Raw genomic sequence first — 14982 nt, forward strand, 5'->3', positions numbered from 1 at the left:
TTTTTTATGATAGGGTTAAGAACTGACAGAATCACAATTTTTCATAGTGCTTAGCACTTTATTCTTCTCATTTGAAAAATGACAAAAACATAATAACCACCTATAAGAGATGTCTACAAATATTCTACTACTGTATAATAACAATACTTTTCCTATACAATAATCCAGAAGTAACCCTGTTGACTTTCTTATGGGACAATTTAAGAGTAAAGTTTAAAATAAGCAGGAGTCCTACTTTGCAGATAAAGTAAGTAACTGAGTAAACGCAGACTTTAGGAGAGAAATGTTAGAGTAAATAATGTATGTAGGCCACAGGATAGAAAAGTATCATATATGCTTGTAGTCCTCTAGTCAGTTCCCATTAAGCATTTGATTACATATGCCAGTAATACTGAAATAGTGTGATTCCTTAAATTGTTATTCTACTCTATACCTTTAGTTCTTTTCTACTTCACCCCAACATGAAAAGTTCAAAGAAAATATATCTATCAAAATTAGAAGACTAAAGGAAAACTTTAAGAACAACATAATGATCAGTTATAAAATAATGCTGAATGAAGAAGAGGAGATGACCATCCAATAGACCAGTTATAGGTTGAGAGCAAAGGTAACATAAATTACATATTTTACATAACAACTTTTGATGGGGCTTTTCTTCTGACCTCCTTACCCCATTCCTGCTACCAAACCAACTCCCTCCTTCCATTCACAAACTTCTAAGAGTCGCTATGCCCTCTTGTTAACTCTCATTTAGTTCTCAATTCATTATAGTCTGATAATTAAGAGGCTCACAATGGCCTCCTTAGAGATCTTTTGTCTATTCTTAATTTTCACCCTACTTGACAGTCTAGAACTTGACACTGTAGGCCAGTCCTTATTTCTTTAAATTTCTCTAATATCCTGGCTTCCAGGCTCTAATCCTCCCTCTTCATGGTTTCTTCTAAGCCTCCTTTTTTTTTTTAAATATTTGATTTATTCATTTGAGAGAGAGAATGAGATAGAGAGAGCATGAGATGGGGGAGGGTCAGAGGGAGAAGCAGACTCCCCGCCCAGCAGGGAGCCCGATGTGGGACTCAATCCCAGGACCCCAGGATTGCGACCCAAGCCAAAGGCAGCCGCCCAACTGACTGAGCCACCCAGGCACCCTCTTCTGAGCCTCCTTTAATCATTCCCCTTCTCTGTGAAAGTGATCAGTGGTTAAATCTGTTTTCTTCTTGCAATATAAATGCCCCCAATCCTGTGGCTTTAACCATCATCTGTATCAACATTTTCTAAAGATAAGAGTAACATGGGGAAGTTCTAAAAATACAGATGAGGGGCACCTGGGTGGCTCAGTTAGCTAAGCATCTGCCTTTGGCTCAAGTCATGATCCCGGCGTCCTGGGATTGAGCCCAGCATCAGGCTCCCTGCTCAGGAGAGAGTCTGCTTCTCCCTCTGCCCTTCACCCCACCTGTGCTCTCTCTCTCGCTCTCTTTCAAATAAATAAAATCTTTTAAAAAATTAAAAAAAAAATACAGATGTGACCAGTTTCCGGCAACATGGCAGACTTAGGTCAGAAAAACACCTCCAGGGTGCCTGGGTAGCTCAGTCGTTAAGTGTCTGCCTTGGGCTCAGGTCATGATCCCAGGGTCCTGGGATCAAGTCCCGAATCGGGCTCCCTGCTCAGCAGGAAGCCTGCTTCTCCCTCTCCCACTCCCCCTGCTTGTGTTCCCTCTCATGTCTCTCTCTCTCTCTGTTTCAAAAAATAAACAAAATCTTTAAAAAAAAAAAAAAAAAAGAATTACAGCCAAAGAAACCTTAAGATGAGAATTTAGTTTGACTTTAATAGTGCCCAAAGTGCCTAGCAAGAGGCAACCTAAATCCTCTGGAGAAATACACAGTAAACTTGGGCCTCAAAAAATTCTCACAGATAAAAGTTCCAAGTAACTTGAGCTCACAATTTTAAAAAAATCACTAAACCCACAAACAAAATACCATGAGCTAGAGTCCACAGAAGCAACAAACCAGGAAATCAAATTGCAGGTATTAGTATTTTCTGAGAGGGAATATAAAATAAGTATGGCTAATATGTTTAAAGATATAAAAGAAGACACTGGAAAAAAAAAAAGAAGACACTGAGAATATGTTGAAGGAACAAGAGACAATCAGAAATGATGAAGATGATTTGAAAAGGAAACAAACAACTTTTGGAAATAAAAAAATACAGTAACTAAAATTGTAAAAACTCAATCACTAGTTAAAAAACAGATTAAACACAACTAAAAAGAAAAGTAATGAAAAGGAAGATAGATCTTATGATTATAAAAAAAAAAAGCAGTATGAAGAAGCCATGAGACGGAATATAGGAGATTATGAGACATAAGGATAGGATGAAAGGACCCAATATACCTATAATCAGAGCTGCACAAGGAAAATAGAAATGAGGGAGATGAAATACTTGAAGAGAGAACTGAAAATATAGACTCAAAGAGATGAAAAGATTATTGTCTGTTTTATTTTCTGCTATATCACCTGCCTTTGGCATGAGTACCCTATCCCTATGTGGTGAATTAATAAAAGACCAAAGATCTAACATATTATCTAACCAGAGTTTTACAAAGAGGAAACAGAATGAAAAGAGACAGTAGCTGAGCAGTTTCAAGAACAGACAGAAGGTTACCATTCATTAGACTCAGAAATCCCAGAATATCCTGAGGATAAATTTTTTAATATTCACACTTCGATACATCATAGTGAAATTGCAGCAAGAGAGAAAAGACAAATTACCTACAAAGAAATAACAACTGAAATGACAGTTGATGGTCTGAACATAGCAACAGAAACTAAAAGACAATGAAATGAGATTTTCAAAATATTAAGAGAAAATAATTGTCAACACAGAATTCCACCCAGTAAAATGTTAGGACCTAGAGCAAAATAAAGGCATTTTCAGATAAAAAACTAAGCTACCAATAGGCTCTAACTGAAAAAAAAACCTCCCACAGGGTGCCCATTTGACTCTGTCGATAGAGCATATAACTCCTGATCTCAGGGTTCTGAGTGCAAGCCCCACACTGGGAATGAGCCTACTTAAAAAAATTGTTTTCTAATTAAAAAAAAAAATTTAAAAACCTCCCAAAGATTTGGGGCACTTGAGTGGCTCAGTCAGTTGAGTGTCCAACTCTTGATCTCGGCTCAGGTCTTGATCTCATGGTCATGAGTTCAAGTCCCACACTGGGCTCAGTGCTGGGCATGGAGACTACTTAAAAATCAAAAACAAAAACAAAAACATTATGCTAAGCAAAATAAGTCAATCAGAGAAAGACAATTATCATATGATCTCACTGATATGTGGAATTTAAGAAACAAGGCAGAGGATCATAGGGAAAGAGAGGAAAAAAATGAAACAAGATGAAACCAGAGAGGGAGACAAACCATAAGAGACACTCTTAGTCTTAGGAAATAAACTGAGGGTTGCTGGAGTGGAGGGGGGTGGGAGGGATGGGGTGGCTGGGTGATGGACATTGGGGAGTGTATGTGTTGTAATGAGCACTGGGTATTATGTAAGACTGATGAATCACAGACATGTACTCCTGAAACAAATAATACATTGTACGTTAATTAGTTGAATTTAAATTTTAAAAAAATAATTTAATTAAAAAATAAAAACAAACAAAAAACCTCCCAAAGATGTACTTCAGGAAGAAAGAAAAATATCTCAAAAGAAGATGCAATATGTAAAAAGGAAGGTTAAGCACAGAAATGATAAACATGAGGGTAAACCTAAGTAAATATTAATTGTATAACACAGTGATTAATCTTAGGCAATAATAACATCTTAATAGCAGGGGTGAGATTTGTAACTAGAGTTAAAGCATCTCATGGCCCTTGCATTGTTCAGAAGGAGAACAGAAATATTAATTTTAGACTTTGTTAAGTTAAACAGGTATATGAAAATCTCCACACCATGCCCTGAAAGAACAAAATAAAGCATAACTTCCAAACCATCAGGAGAAAGTAGAATTAGGATGGGGAACCGGTTAGTCAGATCTAAGTCACAGGGATTCAGAGGTACAGAGTAAAAGGATAGAAAAAGATGTATCAAGAAAAAATTAACCTAAACAAAACTAGTGAAGCTTTATTAATTCTAGAGGAAATGGACTTTAAGATAATAGCATTACTGTAAATAAACAGGGACACAACAGTAATGTCATGAAATTCAAGTCACAAGGAAAAAAATTCTACATCACCTAATAATATAGATACAAAGTATACAAACAAAAATTGACAAAACTACAAAGAGAAATTGCATCTCTCTCAACTGGTAGTTTAATTAGGCAAAAATAAGTAAGGATATAAAAAACTAACATCAAAACAATAATACTGAGTTAATGGATACATGCAGAATATTAAGCTGGAGAACATATATTTTTCAGGCACACATAGAACATTTATAAAAACTGATCATATAGAATGCCAAGTCTCAATACATTTCAAAGAACATGTACCATATAGAAAGATTCTCTTTCTACCATGTAATTAAATTTTAAAAATGTCAAAAAATCATTTTTAAAGCCTAAATATTTTAAAAATTTTAAACGTGCTTCTGAATAATTCAAGAGGCAAAGCATAATCACAACAGAACACAGAGGGGCGCCTGGGTGGCTCAGTTGGTTAAGTGTCTGCCTTCAGCTCAGGTCATGATCCTGGGTCCTGGGACTGAGTCTCACATTGGGCCCTTGCTCAGCAGGGAGTTTGCTTCTCCCTCTCCCTCTGCCCCTCCCCGCTGCTCATGCTCTTACTTGCTCACTTTCTCTCTCTCTCAAATGAATAAAAAATCTTAAAAAAGAAAAAAGGGGGGGCGCCTCGGTGGCTCAGTCATTAAGCGTCTGCCTTCGGCTCAGGTCATGATCCCAGTGTTCTGGGATCGAGCCCCGCATCGGGCTCCCCACTCCACGGGAAGCCTGCTTCTCCCTCTCCCACTCCCCCTGCTTGTGTTCCCTCTCTCGCTGTGTCTCTCTCTGTCAAATAAATAAATAAATAAAGGGGGGGTCCCAGTGTAATAATGATTGCCAATTCCCCCCAAATTACTCAAAGGTATAGAATAATGTAATTTCAATCAAAATCCCAACAGGGTTTTTCTTAGGACTTTAACAATCTGATTTTTTTTTTTTTTTTACTTTGGAGTAAAACAAGATTTCATTGTTGACAAGGTTACTTCTGAGTTGCAGAAATTCTTCTGGTTTTTCCCTGTACTCCCCCATTCAATCTTGACTGCCATATGAGACAGATGATTTTTTTTTAAAGGCATATATGTGGGTACCTGGATGGCCCAGTCAATTAAGCATCTGCCTTCAGCTCAGGTTGTGATCCCACGGTCCCGGGATTAAGCCCCACATCGAGGCCCCCTGCACAGTGGGGAATCTGCTTCTCCCTTCCACCCTCCCACTCATGCTGTCTCTCACGCACGCGTTGTCTGAAATAAATAAAAATCTTTAAATAAATAAATAAATAATAAATGGCATATATGTGTGTATTAGGTGTATTAGCTTTCTATTGCTACATAACAATTATTACAAATTTAGCAGCTTAAAATATCTCACAATTCTGTAGGTCAGAAGTCTGAATGGGTTTAACTTGATTCTTTGCTCAGGGTCTCACAAGGCCAAAATAAGAAGGCAACCAATCTGAACTCTTATCTGGAGGCCCAGGGAAGGAATCCACTTCCAAGCTCATTCAGGCTATTGGCACAATTCAGTGCCTTGCTGCCACAGCCTGAGGTCCCATTTCCTTGCTGACTGTCAGCTGGGAGCTACTCTCCGTCTGCAGCCAGCCAGAGGCCACTTGTGTTCCTCCAGACATGGCCCTTCCTTCCACTGTCAAACCAACAACAACCTCAGGCCCTTATGTTTTGAATCTCTCTGGAGTCCCTTTCCGCTGCCAGCTAAAAAAGTTCTCTGCTTCTAAGGGCTCCTGTGATTGCACTGAGCAACCGTGGATAATCCAACACAATCTCCCTATTTTAAAGTCAACTGTGCCATAGAATATAACAATCACTCTTGAGTGAGATATCGTTTTCACAGTTTTGGGGAATAGGGCAGGACATCTTTGGGGAGCCATTTTATAAATTCTGCCTACTGCAATATGAATGAGCAAAGCCCACAATACCTAAAACATCCCTGAAGTGGAAATATCAGGTAGAAGAATTTGCCTCACAATATATCAAGCCTTACTATAAAATTATAATAGTAAGACATAGCAGTAGTAGACCAATTGATCAGAATGAACAATCAGAAACAGACCCATGCATATATGAAAACCTGAGATAGAGCTGATAACGCAGATTAGTGGGGTAAAATACACTATTCAATAAATGGATTGAAACAACTGATTACCCATGTGAAAAAAATTTAAAATAAATCCTTATCTCACATGTTATATATAAAATTCAATTTTAAGAAGGACTTAAGTAGGAGAAACAAATCATAAAACTTTTAGAAGAAAATCTTAGGAAAATACCTTTGTGACTTGGAGTAGGGAAGAATTTCTTAAAGATACAAAAAGCACAAATTATAAAGGAAAATGATTAATAAATTTCACTATTTTATCCTGTTCATCAAGACACCTGAAGATGTGGGGCCCCTGGCTAGCTCAGTCGAAAAGCATGCAACTCTTGATCTTAGGGTCTCAAGTTCAAGCCACACATTGGGTATAGAGATTACATACATACATACATACATAAACAAACTTAAAAAAAAAAAGACATCTTAAGATGTGAAAAGATAATCCATAAACTGGGAGAAGATATTTACAATTGTACAAAGGTTAGCTTCCAGAATATGGAACACTTGAGAAAAAAACCCCAAAATACAGAATATATAAGAAAAAAAATCAAATGAAATATAGAAATGACATAGCAAATATCCTAGAAAAGGAAATATAAATGGCCAGTAAAGATGAAAATATGCTTAAGCTTTCAATAATGAAGTAAATTCAAATTAAAACCACAACAAAACATCATTTCACACACCCCAGAGTGGCAAAAGTTTCAACACTACTAAAAGTTGTGAAGTATGTGGGGTAACAGGGACCCTCCCCCTTGGGAACTGCCTCAATTCTAAAAAAGCTTAGAATGGATGACTGAGATAAAATTTGCTCTAGGAATTGCCACTAATGTTTTCTGGTTCATTTCCTGCACTTTCTTTTTAAGATCTCAGGTTGAGTGTGAGCTTAGAGAGAAACTGAAATAGGACCTGCTACTTTGGTTTTAGCCAGGTAAAAAGGATTCCCCGCAGTTGGCCCAGCCTCGTTCATCACAGAGCTGCACCGAAGTATGAAGCTAGGGCCTACCCTGTTGTTCTCTGTGACCAGCTGAAGATGGATTTACGTGTTCTTGCGCCCCCAGGCAAATTCCATGTCTCAAAATTCACCCTTCTTTATATGACTAAAATGCACCTGAACCTTACCATACCCAAAATGGAATTCATTCATTACCTTCCCCACTAAATCTGCTGTTTTCCAGTCTCAGTATCTCTGAACTAGAAACCAGACTCACTGTCAAACTCTTCCTTATTTATCCCCATATACAATTCGTCGTTACATTTTGTTGATTTTTACTCAATGCGGCTCTCAAATTTAGTAACTTAGACAAGCCTCATCATCCCTTGCCTAGACCACTGCAACCAGCTTTATGCAACAACACTTCAAATAAGTGTCATAAATTGAAGTAAGGCTAGGGCACATACATGCTGTCCGTGTAGTCTTGCTACCACCAGCCTCTCCTTGTTCTAATCCAAACTCCACGCTGCCTCCATATTTGTCTTCTTAAACAATATACTTGATCATGTAAAGTCCCTGCTTAAAAACCTCCACTGGCCAAAAGATAAAACCCTCACACGTTACTTTGGCTCACAATCTGGCCCAGTTTATTCCTACATCATCATCTACTGCTCCACCTTAACCATGCACCCTGTATTCCAGTCACACTTACATCCTCAACATACCACAAAGAACTCTTGGCCTTTCTTCATGTTATTTCCCATCACTGGAACACTCTCCTCTCTTCTTTATCTGCCTAGTAAATCCTCCCCACACTCCTTTCAGAACAAACATGTTATCGTTAATGGGATACTCTAAGCCTTTCTTGTCTGAACTACAAGTCTTTTGTGTTCCCAGTCTTCTTGGTTTATAGCACACTATATTTTAATGTAGTACATATTTACAAGTCTGACCTACCCACCTGACTCTGAACATCTCTAGGGAAGTGAAAGGGTGATTCAGGAACCCAATTACAATGGGGGATAGGGGGATTTCCCTCACATCCAACAAGCAATTCTCAGACACAAACTCCATATCCTACAATTCAACTCAATTTTGACACTATCTGCCCAGAGACACCATCAGATTACACAGGTTATGGGTTCAATACTATAAGACTGCCCCCTCCCTCCAGGGCAGAGGCCAGTCACAAGCCCAGATTCTGACCAACTAGGTGTCAGCTGGAGGTTCCAACAACCCCCTCCAGCTCTGGATGCCAATCGCAAGTCTAGACGGCAACCTGCACTTCTGACCAACTGGCTATAGATCAGATGTTCCCACAACCTCCTCCTTTCGTCCTTTGCTAGAGCAGCTCTCAGAACTCAGGTAAACATTTACTTACTAGGTTACCAATTTATTATAAAAGGATGTAACTCAGAACAGCCAGATGGAAGAGATGTATAGGGCAAGGTGTGGGGAAAAGGCACTGAGCTTCCATTCCCTCTGAATCTCCATGTGTTCACCAACCCCATCCTACTTTTGGGTTTTTATGAAGGCTTTATTACAAAAGCATACTTGATTAAAACATTGGCCACTGGTGATTGATTCAACCTCCAGCCTCTCTCCCCTCCCTGGAAATCAGAAGGTAGGACTGAAAGCTCCAACCCTCAAATGATGCAGTTTGGTTTTCCTGGCAACCAGTCCCCATCCTTAGGTGGATCCAAAAGCCAGCATTACCATAACAAAAGACAACTTTATCACTTTCACTTAGAAAATCCCAAGGGTTCCTAGGGGCTGTGCCAGAAGGAGGACAGAGACCAAATACATATTTCTTATAAATCACAATATGATAGGAAGATACCATTTATTAGTCTTGGTCATCCTGAAAGCCAGACTGAAGGACTTGATCACCAGTAAGATATTTTTGCTGCACAGAAGACACTCAATAAACATTTTGGGGTTAAATGATCTGATATAAGGATCAAACAAGATAATAGTTGTGAACCATTGATATGCTGATTATATTCCTACACTACTAGAAAAGAAAATACGTTGGGCATCTGCTTGGCTCAGTCGGTTAAGCAGCTGCCTTTGGCTCAGGTCATGATCCCAGGGTCATGGGATCCAGCCCCAAATAGGGCTCCCTGCTCAGCAGAGAGCCTGCTTCTCTCTCTCCCTCTGCTGCTCCCCACCTCCCCCACTCATTCTCTCTCTCTTTCTCTGCTCTCTCTCCCTAATAAGTGAATAAAATCTTTGAAAAAGAAAAATAGGGCACCTGGGTGGCTCAGTCGGTTAAGCATCTGCCTTCAGTTCAGGTCACGATCCTGGGTTCCTAGGATTGAGCCCCATGTTGGGCTCCCTGCTCAGCAGGAAGTCTGCTTCTCTATCCGCCCCCCCCCCCGCCCCTCCACCCTGCTCATGCTCTCTCTCTCTCTCTCTCTCTCACTCACTCTTTCTCTCAGATAAATAAATAAAATCTTTAAAAATAAATAAATGCTTTAAAAAAAAGAAAATACGGTTCATACATATTATCTCAGGCAATCCCCACAACCCTGTTAAAATACATATTAATATTCCCACTTTGCAGAAAAGGTAACCTTTGTACAGGAGATTAAGCAACTACTCTAAGATCCGGCAGCTAACAAGGGAAAAAAACTAAGATTTGAACCCAAGTCTACTGCTGCATCCAAGTTATTTTACTTCCTCACTATTCCTCAAATTCATTTATCCATCTTTTAGCTGGCTTGGTTTGACTTTTCTCAGAAGCCACAGAGTAGTGTCCTAAAAGCACGGATTTTGGAATAAAATACAACTATATTTGAATCCCAGGTGTCATTTATCAGTTGTCTCATTTTCCATTTGTAAATTAGAGACAATACCTATCGTCAGTAGTCGTAAGTAAAAGAAAAGGCTCAGTGTCTAGCATATGATGAATACTTAAAATAGTAGCTCATACTTCTATTATTATGATTCTCTTTACCTCCAACCTGCTTCCTACAATCCTTTTTCATTACAATGAAAGTTATTTTTCTAAAACACAAGTAATTTGCCAAGCGAATTGTATAGCTAAATCTCGAGCTGCTCCCTCCCCATTTTTTTATTCCTTCTTTTTATGCTACAACAATACTGACTACTTAAAACCATGCTCTCATTCTGCCAGGTTTTTGTACATGTTCCCCATTTCATTTGTCTCGCAAATTCCAACTCATCCTTCAAACCTTGAACTCAAACATCATCTTCTCTGAAAAGTTTTCTCTAATGTAACCTGGTCATTCACTTCTCTATGTTACCTTTGTACTTTACAAACACTTCTAGTCACAATACCACTCACCTACTAAAATGCGGACCCTTTCACTACTGGATATTCATGTATTTTAGCACCTAGCACATTGCCTGGAACATGAGCAGTGCTAAATAAATACTCACAGGGTGAAATCTAATCCTATCCCCTGTCCAGGACCAAATACCGTCAATTCTCCCTCCCTTTCTCTCACATCATTCCCGGTCTTAGTCTCCACTAGTCTCTTCCCTTTAGTCTAGTGACATGGCTTCTCTACCCTAAACAAACAAACAAACAAACCAAAGCCTCTTTGGATTCCACTCCCACCTTGAGGTAATACCTCAGTTCTTTCTTCCATGAGTAATCATTTCTCAACTTGTCATCTTCCCCATTAGAATACATTTTTGTTTTCTCATGTCATAAACTCTATGCTTCTATTTAGCTCTTACACATATTATTTTTACTAGAATTCAGTGTTTAAGTGTATTTTCTTGACTATACCAATAAAGCCTCAAATTCTTCTCTGTCCCAGTCAGATATCTATAAATTATTACAAAAAGGAGGGGGGGAGAGGGGAAGGGGGAGGAAACTATTCAAAGGAATATTTACCCATCTTTTAAACAGTAAAGATGTGTTACCTGAGTAAGAATTAAGAGAAACTGTCCACCGTACTGTTAGTCCTAATAGGACCACAATTGCCATCAAATACCATTTCTCCATATTTTTTCTTCAATTCTAAGGAGAGAAAAAAACAGGACCAGTGCCAGAATACTTTTAACATGTAGTCAGTCACTTCTTCATCAGAGAAAGGTTATCAATTCTTTGGGATTAGGAGTTTGAGAGAATTTTAAGTGATGCTTCGTTTCCAGTTAAATACTGACATTTATGTCTATGAAGAAGTAGCCTGGAGAGGAAAAAAAAAAAGAAAAAGAAAGACCAAGAGTTAGCTGAGCACAGTATAACAAAGAACTCATTAAACCAACCAGGAAGATGGAGAATTGGGGGTGTTGAAAAGGAGGAAAAGTGTGTAGTTTTAAGTTCTTTATTCCCTAGTCCTCAGTTGGGAAATATACCTCAAAAGGTAGCTCTCCCTATTAAATAGGACTCAATATCTAAAGGTGTGGTAAGGATCTTTCTTACAAGGGAACAATCCTGAATGAAGAAAAGCAACAGATATATATAGATAGAAGAGTCAATTCCATCTAAAGCATGTTTATCTACATGTAAAAGTAAAACTACAAAAGTTAACAAAGAAATGATTTATCTTTGGTACAGAGAGAAAGAGGAATTTTACCTTTCTATTTAGTTTGAGAAAGTCTTCCGCTAATTTATGTAGTTTAATTTTTACTTCTTTTCTTCCAAAATATACTTTCACTAACCACACCATCTTTCCATCTTAAGAGAATGAACCTTTACAAGAATCAAGTAATAACCCCATTCTTTTTTTTTTTTTTTTAAGATTTTATTTCTTTATTTGACACAGAGAGCACAAGCAGGGGTAGAGGCAGGCAGAGGGAGAGGGAAAAGCAGGCTCCCCGCTGAGCAGGGAGCCCCAGGCAGGGCTCAATCCCAGGACCCTGGGATCATGACCTGAGCGGAAGACAGACGCTTAACCGACTGAACCACCCAGGCACCCCAGTAACCCCAATTCTTAAGAGAAAAACGCAGTAAGATGCAATTAACCATTTACATGTTTCATTTTTTTCAGTTTTTTCCTTGGGTTGGAATGGTTTAAAAGTAAAAAAGCTTTGAGAAATTATGGGCCATTTTAACCACAGGATATACTTTAAAAATAACCAGAAAAATACAATAAGTCAACTGAATAAACTAGGGGAAAACTGGTACATTCCACCTACTGAGTAAAAAAAAATTTTTTAAGAATGTAAGTATATTAGTTTTATTTTTTTATTGTTTTTTATTTTAATTCCAGTAGTTAACATACAGTATTACATCAGTTTCAAGTATACAATATAGTGACAAAAATTATTCTCTTATTTAAATATAGCAAGGGGGGGAGCCTGGGTGTTCAGTTGGTTAAGCATCTGCCTTCCGCTTGGGTCTGTGGTCTGGGGGTCCTGGGATCTAGCCCCTCGTCAGGCTTCCTGCAGAGCTTCTCCCTCTCCCTCTGCCTCGCTCTGTCTCTCTCTCTCTCATGAATAAATGAATAAAATCTTTAAAAAACAAAAAAATAAATTAATAAATAAATATAGCAAGAGTCAACTCTAGAACTAATGAAGTCTAGCATCTAAATTAGGCAGAATGACTCAAGGCAGTAAATAAGGCTATGTAAACATATTATTCACATTTGGATTATATAAATGCCGTTTCCTCCCTGTTACCACATCCATTTTTTATCATTTTACTATTCACTAGAACTTCTATCACAGAGGCAAGGTAAGAGGAAAACTTAAAATTCATTCACTTTGGCACACCTGGGTGGCTCAGTCAGTTAAGCCTCTGCCTTCGGCCCAGGTCATGATCCCAGGGTCATGGGATCAAGTCCCGCATGGGCTCCTTGCTCAGGGGGGAGCCTGCTTCTCCTTGACATTCTCCCTGCTTGTGCACTCAATCTCTCTCTCTCCGACATAAACAAAATCTCAAAAAAAAAAAAAAAATAGGCTAGACACTAGACACCAGAGAATACATATTAAATGGTTCCACTTATGAAAGGCTCATAAATAGACAAAACTAATCTATGGTTAGATTATCAATAAAAAGGTTACCTTTGGGGAGAAAAGAGAGGATGGTGATTGGGAGAGGTCTCCAGGGAGGTCTTTCTGAGAGGAAGGTGAGAACATTCTGTATTTTTGTTGTTGTTTTGTTGTTTCAAAGGAGGGATTGTGGGAGGGGCAGAGGAAGAGGGAGAGAGCGAGCGCGAGATCTCAAAGCAGGCTCCACGCCCAGTAAGGAACCCCACGTTAGGTTTGAACTCACCACCCTGAGATCATGACCTGATCAAGAGTCCCTCGCTTAACTAACTGGGCCATCCAGGTGCCCCAAATGTTGTTTCTTGATTTGAGTGGTGGTTAAAAGATGAGTTTACTTTACAATAAATCAGCAAGTTACAACTTATGATTGCTGTATTTTATTGCACGTTATATTCCAATAAAAAAGCATAAAAGGAAATTACATTTTTTTAAATATTACATTTATTTGACAACTACAATGTAAGTTCCGTGCAAGCAAGGATCCTCTCGTCTTAGCCCCTGGCTCTGTTCCCTGCACTTAGAACAATGATGCAAAAAGCAGGTACTCATAAAATATTTGCTGAATGGAGATCTTCCTGTGTACGAAGAGGGGAGGTACCTAATTTTACCAAGTCCTCTGTGGCCAAAGATATTATGAGACTTAACGGATCTCTTGAACAGTAGCAAGGGTGCTTTATTACTTTTTCCATCTGCAAAGCACAGTAACTTTCTAACCATCCACACGACACGAAGTCTTTACGCATGTGGCAGTAAGTTTTCCGTCCTACTTTGCCCTAAGATTAGATTTCGATCAAAAGCAAAAATAAAACAAAACCTCAGCGACATTTCGATCAAAAACAAAAATAAAACAAAACCTCAGCGGTTCACTTCCAGGGCCGAAATTTGTTCTTTTTAGTCTGAGAGGTCTTCCCCCAAGGTGGACACAACACCCAGGGAGTGCGGCTATCCCCGAGGAGCACGTCTGGCAAAAGGGGCCGTCCTAACGTTTCTCCTCCCTTTCTCCAGCGGGCCAGACCCTCAAGACCGGAGGAACAAGGGCGTCAAAGGAGCCAAGGCCGCTGCCAAGCCAAGGGGTCCCACCACCATCAGCACGCCCCGTCACCCGACCCCCAAGCGAGCCAGCAGGCTGACCCGGGGAGGCCTCGCCAGCAGCCCCTCTGAGAGGAGCAGGACCTGGAGCCGGGCTGCGACCTGCGCGCGGGATCGCTCCGCGTCGCAAGTCCCCCTCCCCTCCGCACCCTGGCCCCGCAGTCCAGACGCCCCAAGATCCCGGCCTCTTACCCCACCGCCCGCGGAACGTTACGAGTCGCGCCCACAGCTATCCCAAGAAGGCGCCTGCGCGCTCGCCCCCGCGGCGGAGCGCTTCCCTCCGCCTTCCGCTTCCGCGTGCGCGCGCGCCGAGCGCGGGAGCGAGCCCGTGGAACGTGAGGGGAGGGACCGGGAAAAGGCGCGGAGAGGAGGTGGCCGGCTTAGGAGGCGGAGCAGCGGCGGCTGGAACGCGAGAGGCCTCCCACCCCGGGTTAGGCTTGGGGCAGGTGGAAAGCCCCTTGCTCTTCTTTCCCGGGATGATGGCCAAGTCCTGAACGGCTGCTTAGTCCACGGATTCCTGCCAGGGGCGGGTCCTGGCTCCCTTCACAGAGTGGAGAGCCCTTGGCTAATCCTCACCACCGGGCAGCGGGTCTTCCTCTGTGCCTGTGCCCTCAAGGAGCCAGAAAGCCAACCTGCTTCACTTTCTTCAAGCCACATGCCTGCGAAGAA

The 14982-nt window shown here is 40.3% G+C and overlaps 1 protein-coding gene across 3 annotated transcripts in view; it reads right to left on the reverse strand.

Moving 5' to 3' along the window:
- ALG6 (ALG6 alpha-1,3-glucosyltransferase) overlaps nucleotides 1–14591 on the reverse strand; it is a 71256-nt gene extending 56665 nt beyond the window's left edge. For 2 of the 3 annotated variants that reach the window (XM_028106922.1, XM_028106920.1), the window contains exons 1-2: nucleotides 14506–14591; nucleotides 11155–11420 (exon numbers count right to left, since the gene is read on the reverse strand). In XM_028106922.1, the coding sequence (XP_027962723.1) occupies nucleotides 11155–11236 (82 nt within the window). In that variant the 5' untranslated portion in view covers nucleotides 11237–11420; nucleotides 14506–14591. The remainder of the gene's footprint in view (nucleotides 1–11154; nucleotides 11421–14505) is intronic. The other variant, XM_028106921.2, reaches the window with a different exon arrangement.
- Between the last annotated feature and the right edge of the window lie 391 nt (nucleotides 14592–14982).

Source organism: Eumetopias jubatus, unplaced genomic scaffold (assembly GCF_037043125.1).
Source record: "Eumetopias jubatus isolate StellerSeaLion01/CBP00866 unplaced genomic scaffold, mEumJub1_p1.0 scaffold_4, whole genome shotgun sequence".
Lineage (NCBI taxonomy): Eukaryota > Metazoa > Chordata > Mammalia > Carnivora > Otariidae > Eumetopias > Eumetopias jubatus.